Below are 18,762 nucleotides of genomic sequence, written 5' to 3' on the forward strand. Positions count from 1 at the left end.
GAGCAAAGGGGCTTGGAAAAAGCAGAGCGAGGTGTGTATAAGGGTAGTAGAAAGTGAAACAGGGCCAACACGCAAAGAAAACATTACACTGGGAACAATGACTAGGCCATCCTGGGCAGATCAGAATCTTCCCAAACAACCTGAGGGTCTACTTCTTTGCATTTCAGACAAAACAAAACAAAACAAAACAAAACAAGAAACACTTCCAAAAAGGTACAGATGCTACCCCTACCAACCACCCATATTCCCTCCCCACCATCCCTCACCTACCAGTAATTCCAGGTCATTAGCACCAAGGTCCAACTGTTCTAACTTGACAAGGAATGAGAGTGAACTGCAAGATACAAGGAATATAAAGGGGAAAAGAGAGGAAGAGGAAGAGGAAGAGGAAGAGAGAATGAGAGAGAGAGAGAGAGAGGAAGGAAGGAAGGAAGGAAGGAAGGAAGGAAGGAAGGAAGGAAGGAAGAGAGGAAGAAGGAAGGAAAGAAGGAAGGAAAGGAAAGGAAAGGAAAGGAAAGGAAAGGAAAGGAAAGGAAAGGAAAGGAAAGGAAAGGAAAGGAAAGGAAAGGAAAGGAAAGGAAAGGAAAGGAAAACTAATAATACTGTGTACAAACAAGTGATGTACAATGCACCCGCTGACTGATGCCCAGGCTATCCCTAAGCAGCCAGACCCCCCACCCTGTCCAGCCCCCCATATAATTGTTCAGCATGATGCCATATGGTGTGGATTAGCCCTTTGGCCAATTTGGGTCAGCTGTCCTGGGTTTGTCCCCTCCCAGCTTCTTCTTCACCCCAGCCTGCCTGCTGGCAGGACGGAGCAAGAACCTGAGAAGTCCTTGGCTTAGTGTAAGAACTGCTCTGCAACAATTAAAACATCAGGGTGATACCAACGTTAGTCTCATACTAAATCCCAAACACAGCTCTGTAACCTGCCCTGATACTGACATCAGGCTGACGGGCCTGTAATTCCCTGCAAAGTCCTTCCAGCCCTTCCTGTTGCCTGGAGGCACGTCTGCCAGCCTGCAGTCCACTGGGGCCTCCCTCATCCCAGTGGGCAGCAGAAGAGACCTGCTGCGCTCCTCTCTTGCCACGGGAGCCCCACGGCTCCCACTGTCCCCCCAGGCCACAGTGAGCTCCACAGCCCTTCCAAGGAGGCAGGAGCAGCTGGTGCAGCAAGGCTGCCTCTGCCCTCCGCAAGCAACCTCAGGGCCCCATATACAACAGCCTGGCAGCATGGCTCTTACCCTCCAAACCGTCACACAGGTAGTCATTGTGGGCTTACATATGATGTTACAAGCACCCTGAAGTCCATAGCACTAATATCTACCTCTCTGTGAATATAACAGGCCATCAAATTATGGTCCCTTCATTTCGTATTTCATGTTAACAGTTAGTATGTCACTCAGTAGTCATGTAACCTATTTCTCTTGAGACCTAAGACAATATTAAATTACATCTCATGCTTCTTCTATATTTGTCAAGGTGGGTGATTTATGGACTAATGAACACATTTCATGTGAACTTTTACAATATTCACCTCAGTTTCATTTCCATACTCAATATGATGTTCATGAAGGTGCATGACTACATGATTGCTTTTCTCCAGTTAATTAGAATTCAGAGCATTTCTCTAGGTTAAAAGCAAAGAGTATGCAGCCACTTATGTTAAAATTGTTGCCCTGATTTTCACTGCTAGTGGTTTCAAACTCTTTTCAGGCTAATTGGTCTGCTTTTCACATTACTTAGCTTTCATCATCCCTTTGCACTTCATTTGTAACATATTCATTTTTTATATATCAGAATCCTACTCACTGCACTTTAGAAAACAGTCTTCCTGGCAGGGGAGAAGGAACAGAGGTCTATGAAATAGGATATAGCTAATGATGTAATTAGCAGTATACCAAGCTAGTACCAGACCCAAAGGATTATAAAGTTTATAAATGTTTATAAATCTAGTTATCTGATTAATTTTATATTTTGGCTTTTGGTTTTGGTTGGATGGTTTATTGGTTGGTTTGGTTTGGTTTAGCTTGGTTTTGTTGTTGTTTTGTTTTGTTTTTGAGAAAGCCTGAGAAAGTCATAATTTTGATGAGGCTGAAACTCATGAGTGGTATATGGATAACTTTTCAGCCCAGGGAGGTTTGCATCTCTTTTTCCAGTGAGCTATTCATTCAAGAATAGCTCTAGAATAGTTGAGCTATTGATCAGCGTCCAGGTGATTTTTTATATTGTTTTTGCAGATGTGGAGGGATGAGGCATGTGCTACAGGGTAATGGATGCAGTGGAGTTCTCTGTAAAGGTGATCTAGTGTATAGTGTTGGAGAGAAGGCACTACAGTTGGTGACTACATGAAAATAGTTTTTGCTTGTTTGGAAGCTCTCTACAGGTACCTCAAAGGAGGCTGTAGCAAGGTGGGGGTTGGCCTGTTCTCCCACGTGCCTGGTGACAGGATGAGGGGGAATGGGCTAAAGTTGCGCCAGGGGAGTTTTAGGTTGGATCTTAGGAAGAACTTCTTTACTGAAAGGGTTGCTAGACATTGGAACAGGCTGCCCAGGGAAGTGGTGGAATCACCATCCCTGGAAGTCTTGAAAAGACGTTTAGATGTAGAGCTTAGGGATATGGTTTAGTGGGAACTGTTAGTGTTAGGTCAGAGGTTGGACTCGATGATCTTGAGGTCTCTTCCAACCTAGAAATTCTGTGATTCTGTGTGATTCTGTGAAGATGCAAAGCAGGGCATGAAGTGGAATGTCAGCACCAGAGCCTACCTGAGCAAGTTAAGTGATGACCATCATGTTGAAACAGAGGTTATTTATTTGAGGGACTGGTGTGGCAGTTGTAAGTATTTCCCGTTTGGGTATTACAGGTGATGCCCAGTCCTCAGTGTGGGAGAATTATCCTTGGGGCAGGTGAATGGTTTGGGTAAAGGAGTGGGAGAGAGGAATCGCGGGAGTTAGATGCAGAGAATAGTCAGACTTGCTAGTGTCTCTGATAAGCACTGGCCTTGGGCAAGGTGGGAGTTGAGCAGCCTGCTTCCACTTCTCTCTTATACAGATGTTGTGGATGGAGGTCTGTAGGCTTGGTATGAGAGGCTACTGAGGGACGGTGTCTTGCCATATGAGGATGGTCCTTATCTGGCAGCAGAAGAGAATCTTGAAGGCCATGGTGCCTGGAGTGAAACCTTTCATTTGATTATTTGTAAAATGAATCTTAATGAAATACATGCTAAACATACATATCTTTACTATTTGACTCTCCACACAAATCATGCTAGACATCACTCCAGGGAAGGGAACAGATAATGTAAGGATATAAAGGAAATGGTTTTAGTGTTAGGAAAAAGCGTTGGTGTTAGCATTAGTTGATAAAGTGAGAGGAATGTCATAAAAGAGCTGGGGGGAGAAAGAAGAGATTGGAAAGCTGGAAGAGGTAGGTGAAAGGCTGGGCTCCTTCGTCTCCACCAAGACAGGGATGCCTTGTTGGTAAGCTCTGCACCTTCATCTTTTGGAGAGGAATACCTGAGATAGCATTTTGCTAGCACTGTTATCAGATATGAGCGCTATTGCAGAAAGGGTGTTTATCAAAAACAATTCCAAATCTCATATAGAAAATAGAATCATAGAATCATCCAGGTTGGAAAACACCTCTAAGATCATCTAGTCCAGTCCCATCTGTCACCTTATTAGAAGTTTTCAACTTTGTGAAACTGTCTCAGTGAAAGTTGTTGGCAGGGCTCTTAAACAGAATCACAGAATCACAGAATTTTCTAGGTTGGAAGAGACCTCAAGGTCATCGAGTCCAACCTCCAACCTAACGCTAACAGCCCTCCACTAAACCATATCCCTAAGCTCTACATCTAAGTGTCTTTTGAAGACTTCCAGGGATGGTGACTCCACCACTTCCCTGGGCAGCCTGTTCCAATGCCTCACAACCCTTTCAGTGAAGAAGTTCTTCCTAACATCTAACCTAAAACTCCCCTGGCTCAACTTAAGCCCATTCCCCCTCGTCCTGTCACCAGGCACGTGGGAGAACAGGCCAACCCCCACCTCGCTACAGCCTCCGTTGAGGTACCTAAAAAGAGCGATAAGGTCACCCCTGAGCCTCCTCTTCTCCAGGCTGAACAAGCCCAGCTCCCTCAGCCGCTCCTCGTAGGACTTGTTCTCCAGGCCCCTCACCAGCTTTGTCGCCCTTCTCTGCACCCGCTCAAGCACCTCCATGTCCTTCTTGTAGTGAGGGGCCCAAAACTGAACACAGTACTCGAGGTGCGGCCTCACCAGAGCTGAGTACAGGGGGACGATCACCTCCCTAGCCCTGCTGGTCACGCTGTTCCTGATACAAGCCAGGATGCCGTTGGCCTTCTTGGCCACCTGAGCACACTGCTGGCTCATATTCAGCCGACTATCCACCATTACTCCCAGGTCCTTCTCTGCCTGGCAGCTTTCCAACCATTCCTCTCCCAGCCTGTAGCTCTGCTTGGGGTTATTGCGCCCCAGGTGCAGGACCCGGCACTTGGCCTTGTTGAACTTCATGCAGTTGACCTCAGCCCATCGGTGCAGCCTATCCAGATCCTCCTGCAGAGCCTTCCTACCCTCAAGCAGATCGACACACGCACCTAACTTGGTGTCATCTGCGAACTTACTGAGGGTGCACTCGATGCCCTCGTCCAGATCATCGATGAAGATATTAAAGAGGACCGGCCCCAGCACCGAGCCCTGGGGGACACCACCAGTGACCAGCCTCCAACTGGACTTGGCTCCATTCACCACGACTCTTTGGGCCCGGCTATCCAGCCAGTTTCTAACCCAACGAAGCGTGCGCCAGTCCAAGCCAAGAGCAGCCAGTTTCTTGAGGAGAATGCTGTGGGAGACGGTGTCAAAAGCCTTAGGCAAGTGTTTGACTTTGATAGGCACCTTTTAATGTGACACAGATCCTACTCCCACTCCACCTAGGTCTCCCACAAAAAGTTATTTACAACAGAAGCCATTTTATATCTCATGGTATATCTCTACTTCCTTTGGCAGTGTGAGAAAAATCTCAATTAATTTTCTTCAGACAGGATCTTCTGCAAAGCTATTTTATTTGTGATTGGAATGGCGGAAGTCCTGTCAATTAAGAGTGCATTTTAGTAAACAAATCATAACCTTTTATTCCCTATTACCCGACGCCTGATCACCTCCCCTGTTTCCTCATTGACTGAGTACTACAGGTTCACAAGCTACTCAACACTCCTCTATAGCATATATGTACAATTTTCCTTCCTTTCTTTTTTTTTTCTTTTTTTTTTTTTTCCAACCCTTTAATTTCTCCTTTCTTATGTTTTGAGAATTTGTGATCTTTGTTTTACTATTCTCACACTGCTCATCCTATTTTTCTCAAGCTTCTACCTTGTTCTGGAACAGTGAGGGGCCTTCTACTGTCCACTTACCTACTTTGCATTTCTCCTTGTTATGACTCCACAACTACCTTTGAATACAGAAAACTAGTTCTCTACTGCAAAAACACAACTTAGTTTCTCACAGCAGCCTTTTCACACACTCACTCACAACGGAAGTCTGTACTCTCTCTATCTCCAAATCCTAACCCTAACTCTGAACTTTCTGTGAAACAAAACAATTTGTGGACTTTGACTGATTCCAAAGTGCTGCCCATACAGCAGGGCCCCACGTGCCCCAAGGCTCCAAGAGCCCTGCTGGCATATCATAGTGGGACTGGCTCTGGTCTGCACTCAGCTCACAACTACAAGATGTGTGCTGCTGTGTCCCCAACCCCAAAGGCACATCCTTTGAAAGTCCCTTCACAGTCACACTAACAATGGGAGTCTGTGTTTTCTCTCTCTCCAAACCCTAAGCCTAACTCTAGACAGTGCCCAGGTCCAACACACACCACACACAGCACTTCCATGAAATGCTGCTTGCAGTGGAAGCAATTTATTTAGTAGCCCTTGATTTCCTTTGGCAGCCTTTTAATGAAATTGCTCACAATGGGAGTCTGGACTTTCTCTGTCTCTCTCTAAACCCTAACCCTAGCCCTAGACATTGCCTAGATCCAAGAAACATTTCACCTAGTGCTCCCAAGAAAAATTGCTCGCAACAGAATCTTTTGGTAGCCCTCCACTTGCTTTGGCAGCACTCTCACAACTTCAGTCTCAAGGGGAGTCTGTGCTTCCTTTCTTTCCAAACATAAGGACAGGGCTAAGACAGCTCCCAGGTCAAACATTCGTCCTAGCAAGAGCTCCCATGAAAAAGTGTTCACATCTGAAGCATTTGGTAGCCCTCAACTTCCTTTGGCAGCCCTTTCACAACCTTAGTCCTAGAGAGAGTTTGACCTTTCTCTCTCAAAACCTTAATCCTAACCCTAGGCAGTGCCCTAGTCAACACCCTCTTCCAATACCCACCCCACCTAGGCTCCCATAAAATAGTGCTCACAACAGAAACCTCTTGATAGTCCTTGACCTTCTTTGGCAGAATTTTCACAAACCCACTCAAAAAGGGAATCTAGCTTAGAGCTTGGGGATATGATTTAGCGGAGGACTGTTAGTGTTAGCTCAGAGGTTGGACTCGATGATCTTGAGGTCTCTTCCAACCTAGAAATTCTGCGATTCTGTAAATATTAATTCGGAGAAGTTTTAGCATCTTCCCCATCTCAGTAGCACATATGAAGCAAGGAGTGTTGCCTACATATTCATTCTTAATCCATCGCTCTCTAATTTCTAATCCCATGTTTCACAACGAGGAGCAGCCCAACGATCAAGCGCAGCAAGGACCTGGGCCAGCACCCCGGAGCCCATGTGGGCACGCCTCGGGACGGAGCAGCCCACCTGACGCTCCCCCACCGTGGCCCTCCCCTCCTCTGCTCGCTCTGCACTATGGCAGCTTCCACCGTCCCAAACTGCCCATGCTGTCTCTCTCCAGGTGCCCACACAGGTTCCGAGGGAGCCTTCAGACCGCCTCCCTGGTAAGGCAGCTTGTGCTGACGGGCCTGCTTCAGTGCCCCGCGTCTCTTGCTGGGGGAGCAAGCTCTCCTTTTCTGAGAAGAACTTGCTTCTTATTTCCAACCTGAACCTTCCCTGGCAAGGCCTGACAACCACCACCATAAGAAAACAGATGTTTTACTAAGACACACTGAGAAAAGCAGGGATGGAAAGTCAGTTGTCGGGGTGGGAGTCTTCTTCCTGAGAGGAGTCCATTCTCCTGTCCACGTTGGCTTTCATGCGAGCTGCCAGGCGGGAGAACCTCCGTCCTGCTGATGTGCCCTCCAGGCTGTAGAGGTGCCCCAGTAAGGAGAGGCAGCGGGTCTGCTGAAGCATCCAGGCTAGCTTCTTCCTCCTGACACACAAGAGAAACTGCTGAGCCCAGAGGCGCGGCTGTAGAGCACCAAACCAGACTGGGCAGGGGAAAGTGGGGTGGCAGCTGAGACACGTACACCTCCTCAGAGGAAGGGAGCTGGTGCTGGAAGGGCTGCAGGCACGGAAGTGGGCAAATGAAGAAGTGCTGCCAGGGGCAGCCAACCGCTACAGAGGGTGTGCTGGCACTACAGCACGGGGGGGGGGAAGTGATGCCAGGCACCAGCAGGAGAAGGACTATCGCAACTCTGAGCCTTCTCCTCATCACGCCCTTCCCCCCCCCCAACCTTAACCCAACCCCATCCCATCCCTTGAGGTCACTGCCTTCCTTCCCCTGTTAAGCCCGTCCTCCCTGTTCACATCTCTTCTCTGTTCCCAGCCACCCCAGCCTCATCCGAAACGTGCCAGCAGGTGCATCCCTCGGCACAAGCTGCTTTCTACGCAAAGGCCCAGGGACTGCACAGGGGGGCAGCGTGAGGCTGCACTGGCCCCTGTTTGACCCACATGTCGTGCTTTAATGCCTCGGTCTTGCTAATGAGCTATGGCACAGCTTAGGCGTGGCCTGAAGTCCAGGCAGGCCTGGGCCTGAATGCCTGGCACCAGAATACTCTTCCTTTCCCACGCTCTCCCTTCTGCTGCTTACCGAGCCTCTAGCAGAAGAGAGGGTGTTCTTCTGTTTGTGGCACAAAGAGCACCCTGAAACCTTTCCCACAGAGACTTGACAAAGGCTCCGGCGCGTGTCTGAGGGAATCGCTTTTTCAGAAGGCTCAGCGCCTGCCTGGTCGTTTTCTTGGCCAGCCCCACGCGTCCTAGATTACAGCAGACCTGCACAGGAAGAGGAAGCCATGCAGACATGGACCGCTTTCCCAAGCCTCTCCTCCTGCAGAGGCTGCAGAAATGTATAAGGGGCTGGCCATAGCAGGGACACCCCCTGCAAGAAGGGCGTCACCCTGCCGCTTTACCTCCGCTTTGAGGCTGAAGAAGGTCGCCTCCTCAAAGCAGTCTAACACAGTTGCTGTCTTCCCCATGGAGTTCCTCAGGACCTCCGCTTCGTTGAGCTTCATAAGGGCCTTTGAGCAAGCACACAGGCAGCAGGTGAGCATCGGTGCAGAGCCCCCAGCTAGCTCCACCCTTCCCTCTTGCCTCCTGTGGCACCTGCCTTAGGAGGGCCCGCATCTCCCCATGTGATCCCTGCCCTAGCACAGTGCCCTGTGGGCTCAGAGCTCAGGCACCAAGGGAGCCTTCAGACTGCCTCCCAGGTACTGCAGCTTGTGCTGACGGGCCTGCTTCAGTGCCCCGCGTCTCTTGCTGTGGGAGAGGCAAAGCGCAGGAAACAGTCCGGCTCTGCCCCCACTGTTTCTTTTGGGAGGCCCCTCAGCGGGCGTGTCCTGTTGCAGTGGACTCCAGGTGCAATGTGTGCTGGCAAGCAGGGTCACTCACCATGTAGCTGTTGGAGACGTGCAGGTAGGCAGCCGCACACTCCAGCAGGTAGTAGAAGGCTCGGGAAGCATTGCCTGTTGCCACATAGTGGCGAGCCAAAGGCATAAGCACTGATTCAATGACGGCTTCGCATTTGCAGGAACACTCGCCACCGTCCTTCTCTTTGGTCCTGCTGGGCTGCACACTTGTCCATTTGCCCTCTGGTGGAAACCGCTCTGACGCTCTGGTCAGAGGCAGGTTGCCAGGAAAAGAAGAGAGCAAAGAGCAGATGAGCATCACCTGAGATGACCCTGCTCTCCCTACGGGTAGCAACAAACCCCTATTTCCTGCTGTCTCATCCCAGCTCCCACCCCACAGCCAGCCTCCTCCTCCCAAAGCTGGAGTCCCAGCCAGCAGCCAAATGGCAGAGCTCCATCTGTCTCCTCTGGAGCTCGCTCGTTTCCACAATCATCAGAACCTTGTCTCCTCACCTGAACTCCTCCTCCGAGAAAGCCTGCTGCGGCTGCAGGGCATTTGCACTACCTGGGAAGAAGAGAGCGTGTCAAGGGACTCCCCACATAGCCCGGGCTAAGAGCTGCAGGCTTGCAAGGGTCCTGTCGAGCAGACCCAGGGCACAAGAGCTGTGGTGATCGTCCTTGTCCCCTGGCTTATCCCTGGTGTTGGGGACCCGGTGGGCCCCAGCCTGCATGGGCCTGGACTTCCAGAGGGAGGGGGCTCCGCTGCACGGCACACAGCCTACCTTCAGGGGTGTGAGTCCTGTCCTTCTTCAGGTGTTCTCCAGCGAGCACCAAGGCCTCCCAGCTGTGCCAGTCATCCTCGTCAGCAGAGCCCCGGCAGTTTTCCCCATCCTGGGGACTGGGGACAGCGAAGCGGTGGAAGGCCACAAAGTCCCCTCCGTGGCAGCTCCGGCATTTGTGCGCGTGCTTCTCCAGGAAGGCAGCACACTTGCGCTGCGTGCTGGCCCTCTGTCTCTTGGGCCACAGCTCGTAGGCTGCCTCCTGCAGCAGCGGGGCACAGAAGGCCAGAACGCCAGCCTGCTGCTCCGTGGTCTCCTTGCTTGTAGACGGCCTCTCCACCCCTGCAAGGCAATGGATGGTGGCCTCAGCCAGAGTGGTAGAGACATTCCCAACAGCCGCTGGGAATTTCCCTCTGCACAAAGCTGGTGGGGGAAGGCCTCCTTCAGCTACAGCGCTCCTGGGTCTACGTTACTGCCACCACTTACCGCTCCCTGCCTGCTGAGAGGTGGCCGGCCCCTCTCGAGCATCTTGGATGTCTCTGGGCACCCCTGTGTCCTTCAGCCACTTAAGGATGTTGTCGCTCACCAGCATGTCCAACAAATAATTCATCTGCTGCCTGGTGCAACTGGGAAGGATGTGAGCCAGCAGCTGGGTGGTAAACACTGGCCCTATGATGGCTGCAAACTTCAAAACCATCTGCTTCTGCAGCGTGATCCGGTCCAGCTCAGCCAGTGCAATATCTGTCAAGAAGAAGCAAATCGTCTCTCTCTTTTGTGTCCCGGAGCCTGAGCTTGGAGAGGCTGGACGGTTCCACCACAGGAAACAGGGTAGACTTTGGCCTCTCTTCCTCAGGATGGCACCTGGTGGGCAATTGGAGCCCAGGGGAATGTCTTCAAGATGGCTCCACTCCTCTTGCAACCACAGGCCACAAGGCCCAGGGATAAGAGCTCCTCCACCACGGATGGGGAGGGCACGATCCTGCGGGTACATGCGACCCGTGATGCGACCTACCGGAGCTGAACTAGGCTGATGCCCAGCAGCGCACACAGAGAGCAGAGAGCGCTTTCACCACCTCAGAGCTGGACTTGGAGCTCCCCACAACTGCTGTGGGCCTCACAGCCGGCCCACAGCCCGGAGGGGGACATCTGTGTCCTTAAGCACAGAGCTCTGTCTGCTCAGACCAGAGTCGCCTTCCTGGCAGGGCCCCCCAGGCTGAGAGGGTGCTTCTGCAGCATGCTGATGCCCAGCCCCTCTCTCACATGCACCCCAGGAAAGGACCCCAGCACAGCCACGAACTCAGCCCCTCACCTTTCAAGGCAGCCGGCAGCACGGTGGTCTCCAGGCTGACATCTGCTCTGACGGTGCAGACCCTGCCACTGTTATTCCCAGCACTGGAGCTTGAGGTGGCTGAGACAATGGGTGAAGCCTCGACTGCAGAAGCTGGGAAGAGAGAGAGAGAGAGCATGAACAAGGTGGGGCAAGTCCAACCTGTCACGGTTGGGTGCGCTTCATGGCCCGCACCGAATGCGGTCAGTGAGCAGGGCAAACCGGTTTCCACCGCAATGGTTTTGTCTGCATTGCCCTTGCAACTCTTTTTCTGCCTTTGGACCAGCTGCCCAGCTGTACTGAACGAATATCCCGCAACAGAACGCAGCGGTTGCTACCTTTGACAGCGCTCCCTCCCACAGCCAGGGAAATTGCCAGTGATAATCCAAAAGGCAAAGCCCATGCAGGCTGTCCCCAGGGCAACAGCACTCTGCTTGGCATTGCTCTTGCAATTACTGCTCTTGCGTTACTGCCAAGCTCCTCAGTTCCCAGCGCCTTTGCGGGCATTTCTGGTTTTGGATTACACTTTCCCAGGTCTGACCCTCTCCTGCAGAAGGGCTTTCTTCTCGAGGGAGCTGGTGGCTTGCCAAGGTGACAGCAAGGTGTGCAGGAGCCCACACCTCAGCCAGATCAAGTTCTGTCCTGCTGCCAGATCGGACTCTGCCCAGACTCACTGGAAAGCCACAGGACACGGTCGTGTGTGTGTGTGTGTGGGGGGGGGGGGTGACGTGCAACAGCATCTAGCCAGTCCGCAACAAGAGTGCTTACCGATCAAGCCCTCCCAGTTGTCCTCTACTATTTTGTCCTGCCTCCCAGTGCTGAACAAGAGCATGTTGTTGCGACGCAGGCAGCGCAGCAGTTCCTCACAGTAATATGGGATGCCAGAGCTTCTTTGGATCAGGAACCTGGGCAGGAGCAGACCCAGCAGTGACCAACACCAGGGAAGTATGGTGCAACACAGTTCTGATGGGCGGGTGGCGAGTCACTCAGGCCTCACAGGGTAACCAGCCTCTTTGTCACAGCTACGGCTCACTTCAGAAGGGGGCGGTCCTCCCACTGGCTTGGGCGTTTGGGACCCCTGACCCTACACTGTTTGCTGGAGTCCATGGGGAAATGGTCGTGGGCAATGTCCAAAGCACAACACAGCAAGCCTGATCTTCCCTGTCCTCAGGAGCCCAGATCTGCTCTGGCAGCTGGCTGGACCCCTGCTCCTGGGAATCCCTACTGCAGCCTGGCTACATTGGTCAAAGCCTTTTTCACACCTCAGCCACGCTGAGGCTTGGGTACCCATCTCCCTCTGCTCTCCTCTCTCCTCTTCTCTCCCTTTTCCTCCCTGCCTTGCCCTCCCTCCTCTGCAACAGCAAAGGGCTGTCACTGCCCACGTGCTGCGTCCTGGGAGCTGCCTATTTTTAGCTCACACCTGCTGTGGCGAGTCTTAAGGAGAAACCCAGGTCCTTCCTGGAGTCAAGGATGCTGCCAGAAGGCCCCGTGCTTCCTTTCCTGCGGGGCGACTTCCTTCCGTGGCAGCATAGGTCCAACCCCTCCGGAAGAGCTCCGTGGCCTGCAACATACCTTGCTAGATCCCTGGGGATGCTGACCACTCCAAGGTCCTGGCAGACTTTCTGCACCACAGCTGCAGGTTTCAGCTCTTCCAGATGAAGACAGCTGATTCTCTGGGACGTTGTGCTGTCTGCTGCAGCTTTGAAAAAGCTCTCCGTTCTCTCGTGGCCAGGAGCTAAGCTCATCACCATAAAGAGCGTGACGCTTTGGAGCACGGGCCACATTACAGTCCAGGAGGCAGGGTCGATGAAGTGGGCGTTGTCGATGACAAATATGCCAAATTCTCCTCCAAGGGTCTGAAAAAAGCAGATGGATCTGTTTGGAGTCTGGCGGATTCTCAAGCATCCTCTAGGGGAGGAGATGCAGCCTCTCTCTCCGGAGACGGAGAATACTCAGAAGTCTCTCCCCAGCCGCTTCCCTCTTCAGAAGCTTACTGGCTTTTCATTTCTGCGAGACTTTAAGGCCTCCTGGAACATCACTTGCCCTTCTGAAGAAGGGAGCTTGGGCAAAGGAATGCAGAAGGCGTCAATCCTCCTCCAGGGCACATACCCTCCAACTTAACAGGAGGCGAGCTACGACGAGGCATATGGGGAGGGTGTGAGAGGGGCTTCTGGGAGGAGGGGCTCCTGGGCCCTGAAGGGCGGTGACCCTGGCACATCGTCCTGCTGCCCACTCAGGCTGTTCTGATGTGGAGCCTGCAGCGGGCAGGGTTGTTTTCTTTCTCTGACCCAGGTAGAAGGAGGAACGCTCACCTTCTGTAGCACTTTCCTACAAGTCTTCTGCAACTCCCTTTTCCTTTGAAGGTCATGCATCTTGCAAACCTCGTCTGAGATGGCAAACTGGACAGGAAAGCAGAGTCAGAAAGAAACATCATCCTGGGACCAGGCATGCCTATCCACCAAGCTAGACGGCAGAGCAAAGCGCCTCTGCTTTTGCATGAGGTCAGCGCAAGCCTCTCTTCACTGGCCTTTCCAGGGCGCTGACCAAGACACCTGGCACATGCACAGGACATGAAGTCACCACAGACAAGGAGCCTCCCTGGACCCACGAATCAGAACGGGGTGCTATGAGCACTGCAACTCCCAGCCCAGCAGAACACCCAAACAACCACCAGACTACCTCAGGAGGCCTCCCTCTCGCTCTCACCTCGACGAGGAAAATGTTGTTGAGGAGGCAGTAACTGCTCTCTTCTATCGCCCCTTGGAGCTTGGCCTGCAGGGTGCGCTGCCGGTCCTTGCACGTTTCACCCGCCTGCAGTCCCAGGGCCCTGGCCACCAGCATACAGACGGCAGAGAAGGGCTGCCTCATGTTGGCCTTGGTCAGTTCCATGGTGACAACCCTGCGGTGCAAAAGCAAAAGGCAGTTGAGCTGCAGAAAAGGCCCCCAGTAGCCCACGCCTGCCAAGACAGGAGAGTTAGAGACTCACTCTGCCTGGTTCTTACTGCAAAGGAACGCAGGGTGCACAGTCCTGGGGGTGTGGGCGGAGGGCCAGGCACAGGGCAGAGGCATCGCAGTCTTCCACGAGCGTCAGGGGACGGGCATGGGAAGGGGCTCAAAAAACCCACTTACCTGTGCCCAGTGGCCTGGCCCAGAAAGGCCAGCTCAGTAAGTAAGTGGCTCTTTCCAGAGCCCAGAATGCCTGCGTACGCCAGGATGCGCGGCTGTCCCAAAGTCTCATAGGCCTTCAAGCTGCGTTCAAAGAGGTCAATCTCCACCTCCCGACCTGTGAAGACCAACCAGGAAACAAGCTGTTGCAGCATGCTGAAAAGCAGGGCAGCATTCCCTTTTGCTGGCACGGCGGCTTCCCTCCACCACGTCAGCAAGCCTGCCTACACCCAGGCCTCCTTCCAAGCCCCTCATCTCAGAGCCGCCTGCCTGCTGGCCACACGGCGCAGCTCCTAGGAGCTCTTTCCCCTCCGCTTCTCCTCCCACAGGCAATGAGATTCAGCCAGCTGGACGCAGCTCCCCACACTGATCCAGCCCAAGACTGGAGGGCACACTTTGAGGCACTGCAGGCAGCTGCGCCCAAAAGGCATGCCAAACATCTCACTGCACCCTGAGCCCCAGAGCTCTTGCCAGCACCCTGTAGCTAAGGTGGCGTCTTCGGGCCTGTTGTGGTTTTGGCTGCGATACAGCTCCTTGTCTTCACAGGAGCTTGGAGTGTGCTGTGATGTGGTGGACTTGCCACCAAAGGAACGCCGAGAACACACTGAACTCTTGCCGAGCAGTGCTGGCACAGTGTCAAGGCCTCTGCAGTTTCTCATGCTGCCCCACCAGCCAGCAGGCTAGAGGAGGGAGGAAGGGAGCGAGCGGCTGTGTGGGGCTCAGCTGCCTACCGGGGTTAACCTCCCGCAAGGTGCACTGCTTTGGGCAAAGGGAAGCAGCTGGGGTTCTGAAGAGCGAGGACTTCTCTACCTACCCAGCAAGGGGCCATAGTCCGACCTCTTCTTGGTAAGACCCATGTCAAAGATGCTAGAAGCGGGAGAAGACAAAACATGAGTTTCACTTAGTTGTTCAGAAGCCAGGGAATATAGAGCCTGCTGTGTTAGGGGAGGAGACCCGCCGCAGGTAACTGCTTTTCTTTCCAGCAGCATGCTGTCCGGAGCATGCTCCCCGGCCAACGTTCGAGTGGACATGCCAGGACAGCTTCAAGCACGAAGAAGGCCAGCAGCCATGGCGGGACAGCAGAAGGTGTTGGGAGTCCCTCGCCAGAGGCCAAAACCAAAGAAAGCCCAGATGCGGCAAAGAAGCCAGGGTGTGCTGTTGGCTAGTAGACTGCTCTGCCACCCTGGACAAGCAAAAGAAGCCTCTTGGAAAGGAGGACCTGTGTCACTTAGTGGCTCAGGACACCAAGCACCTGGCACCTTTGGCTCAAGTCTTTTGATAGTTTTCAAGAGACAGCAACGTTAACATCCAAAAGGTCCTCCAACCCTGGCCCGGAGGGACAGCTGAGAACTGAGCAGGCAGACAGGAGGAAGAGTGGCCCAGTGGCCCACCTTTCCCCAAGGCGACATGACTGACCCAAAGCTTCCTGCGCAGAAGGAGCTGGGAAAAAATTCCTCCTTGCATCAGAATGACCTCTGCCTTAGCCTTGCACATAGTGGAGCAAACACAGGGCAGGGAGGGAGCCCAGCGGAAAGCCGCTTGGACAAAGCCTGCATGGCTAGCGTGCGTCTCCAAAGCCAGGACAACCTTCTGCACCCCACTGGCGTCACTCGCAGCTCTCTTAGCAGCAGGAGACACAAGGGCAGAAAGGCACAAAGCAGACCCATGCCAGGCCTTTGGATCTTCTTGGCCACAGGGAAGGGATGTCTGTGGGAGGCCAGGCTGGTCTCTTGCTGCACAGCTCCTCTTTACCGGTCAAGGTTGCACCCCTGGCTTCCCCTTGTGGCCCCATCCAGATGGCTCGGAAGACACTCACCACTTGTCGGTGATCCCCACATATTGATAGATAGCGCCGGGATCTGTAACACCTTTCAACTTTGTCTTCGGCAACTCCTTGAAGAGGTAACTGGGCAGGCGAGAGGCCTTGTAGGTGTCTTCATCACAGGACACCAGCCTGGGGTAGTGCACCATCAAGCGGGCACCCAAATTCACCTTATGGCCAATCACTGCCATGGAGAGAGAACACATTGACATGGTTAGGAAAGCAGCCTTGCCCCACCCTTTAAGGCCAAGGGCTACTTCCCCTTGTTGTCCATAGGTGCATGCCTAGTGCACTGCACCAATGAGCACACACAGCAAAGATCTTTTAATTAATTCATTATATAAATATATATATATTATATAATTAAATATTTTATTATATAACTCTGCAGAGTCAGGTGCTTGGCGATCTTCCGCAAAGCCAGCACACCTCTGACTTGAATCACCGTTACTTGTACACAGCAAACTTGTGAAAGCTATCTCTTTGGGTACTTCTGATTGGCTATTACAGCTCACCTAACTTATGTCTCCTGAGTTTGCACATTACAGAGAAAGGCTGGGGAAGTGGGGACACATCAAATCCCACATTAGCATACGTTAGCATTTTGATGGGTACGATTTTTAATACGTTTATGACCCTTAATGAGCAAAAGGTTACTACAGATTAGTCTGGAGCTGTTGTTCTCCTCCTTGTTTTCACCTTTTGTCCCTTATCTCCCTGGCTGCTGCTAGCTCAAGGCTACCTGTCTCTCTGTTCCCTTATTCTCTCACCTAAAAGACTATACAAGCTATAGAAATACTACACAAGCTACAGGACTCTCTATATTCTTCAAGGTTTCCTTGTTTTTCCCAGCTTTGGGACTACACCCTCAGGCACAGGTCAACCCCGCAGCAGGGCAAGCTGACCCAGCGGGAACCGCAAGTCTCTGAGCCCATTCTCCCACCTCAGGTCGAGACCTGTGACATCTGGGCCGCTCTCGGCAGGCTGTAGCATATGTGCTTGCCCCAGCCTTCCCATCTCTTCATGACTGATGTGTGTGTGACAGGTGTGCTTAAGCACACCCACGCCAGCCTCCCACTCTTCAGACTAAGGTGCGGTACCTGTATGTTCAGCCCTCTCCGGATGGCCACAGAGGCCGTAGAACATCGTCCCGCTGGTGACCCCAATAGACATTGCCCTGGCACACAGGGAGAGAAGTGCAAATTCAGTGGTGCCCCAGGCGCAGTCCTGCTCGCCCCGCTCTGCCACTTCCCACGTCTCCCCTTGGCACCAACCAGGGACACCTGCTGTCCCACAGCCGGTGTGTGCCTCGGGGACTTGGAGAGCTTGGGGCACCACACACAAGGGACGTGGGGAGGGTGCACGCAAGACGGCTTGGACCCTTCCCCTGAGGCCCGATGGCTGTGACCTGCAGCAGGCCACAGCTCCTCTCACTAGTGGAGGAAAGCAGGTGCTACCCACAGAGCACCTACAATGCCAGCGACTTTGAGATTAGGCCAGAGCCCTGTTCCTGGCAGGCTGTGCTTGGAGGGACTGCGCCTGGCTGCCGTGAGCTAAGCCCAGGGGCCACCTGCTGCCTCTCAGGGTGCTGCCTCAATCCTGCCAGGGACAAAGGAGGCCAAGCCAGGAGGCCACGTCTCTTGCTGGTCAGCCCCCTTGCGCTGTCCCAGGCAGCACGCATGCCCTGCAACACCGCCACACACTCACTCAAGTTTCCTCAATGATCTGGAGCACATGCTGAAGATCTGAAGAGCGCTGTCCAAGGCACGGGTGCTCTCGTCATGCAGCTTTGCTCCAGACATTCCGAACACACAGAGGAATGTACAGCCCTGCAGAGGACAGATGCAACACATCTGGTTACAGTGCCTATGGCCAGCAGCTAATGCCGTTCCATTGCAGTCGCCAGGGAGACCAGTAGAGCTGCAGGTCAACACAAAGCCACAGAGGACTGATCCCACCAGCAAGGCAGAGCTGCTCCTCAGTCCCTCTCCACTAAACAGACACAGGCCACCCTCTGGGGGTGGGATTGCTCCCCCACGCTCACCTTATCAAACAGAAGGCTTTTGTTGATTTCACCCTTGTGAGGACTGATGATTGTTGAAATCATCCTGTTGGCATCACGGAGGCCCCTCTGAAGATCCAGTAACCTGGCCTCTGCAGAAAACTGCAGCTGGATAAAGAGGCTGGTGACTGGCCGTAGCTCAGACCACAGGTGCAGCGGCATATCCACGTCTAGCTGGAAGTGAAGAGCACGACAGCTTTGCCAGCCTGTTCTCCCGGCGGTTCCTCTGGGCCCGTGCCACGTACCGAGGGAGAGCAGGCATGTTGGCAATACCAGGTACTACTGGAGGAAGGGTAAGTCCCCTGCTCGGTGCCAATCGCAGGCCAGCCTGCGGCAGGCAGGTCATAGCAGAGTCATAGCACAAACGACAGAGGGGAATGTTCCAGCAACACTGCATCTTGTGGCAAGTACGGATGCGAGGGGCGACCCTCTGGCACATCCCAGGGACTTGAGCAGACTCGCCCCCTTGTCCTCGCCTCGTGCCCACAGCACGTCCAGAGCAAGAGTCATGGAAAAGACAGAGGCAAGTCCACCTCCTGCCACCCGTGCCTCTTTGAGGAGCAGCACAAAATGGGCAGTTGCCTGGCACGTGCAGCACCAGTAAGCCTGGCATCAGGTCCCCTGGGTTCCCGCCCCAGGGTGCTTTTTCTTCCATTTGTCTGTTTTCACGAGAGCTCCACCCATGCAATGCACACCTTCTTCTGCCCTCCCAAAATGCAGCCTCCAGCAGCAGCGGCCTTACCTTCCTGAGAGGAGCTGCTGGTATGTACTTCTGCATCTCTGCTGCCACTTTAGGACCATTGGACACGAGAAAAGCTGGCCTTAGGTGCCCTAAGGGAAGCAAACGCAGGCCTTCACTGGCAGGACGGGA

The 18,762-nt window shown here is 53.2% G+C and overlaps 1 protein-coding gene across 1 annotated transcript; it reads right to left on the minus strand.

The window, feature by feature from the left end:
• Nucleotides 1-6,817: 6,817 nt before the first annotated feature.
• On the minus strand, nt 6,818-16,999 carry LOC309890251 (adenylate cyclase type 10-like). Its single transcript, XM_082783937.1, has 16 exons — nt 16,930-16,999; nt 15,824-16,013; nt 14,822-14,874; nt 13,972-14,125; nt 13,549-13,741; nt 13,155-13,241; nt 12,415-12,698; nt 11,611-11,747; nt 10,825-10,956; nt 10,002-10,256; nt 9,519-9,857; nt 9,250-9,301; nt 8,780-9,002; nt 8,302-8,409; nt 7,983-8,164; nt 6,818-7,322 (listed from the first exon to the last, which is right to left on the minus strand). Exons 1-16 carry the CDS (start codon nt 16,973-16,975, stop codon nt 7,142-7,144), a joined length of 2,616 nt encoding a protein of 871 aa, XP_082640063.1. The 5' UTR covers nt 16,976-16,999; the 3' UTR covers nt 6,818-7,141.
• Between the last annotated feature and the right edge of the window lie 1,763 nt (nt 17,000-18,762).

The sequence above is a fragment of the Aythya marila genome (genome assembly GCF_965140915.1).
Source record: "Aythya marila genome assembly, chromosome: Z".
Lineage (NCBI taxonomy): Eukaryota > Metazoa > Chordata > Aves > Anseriformes > Anatidae > Aythya > Aythya marila.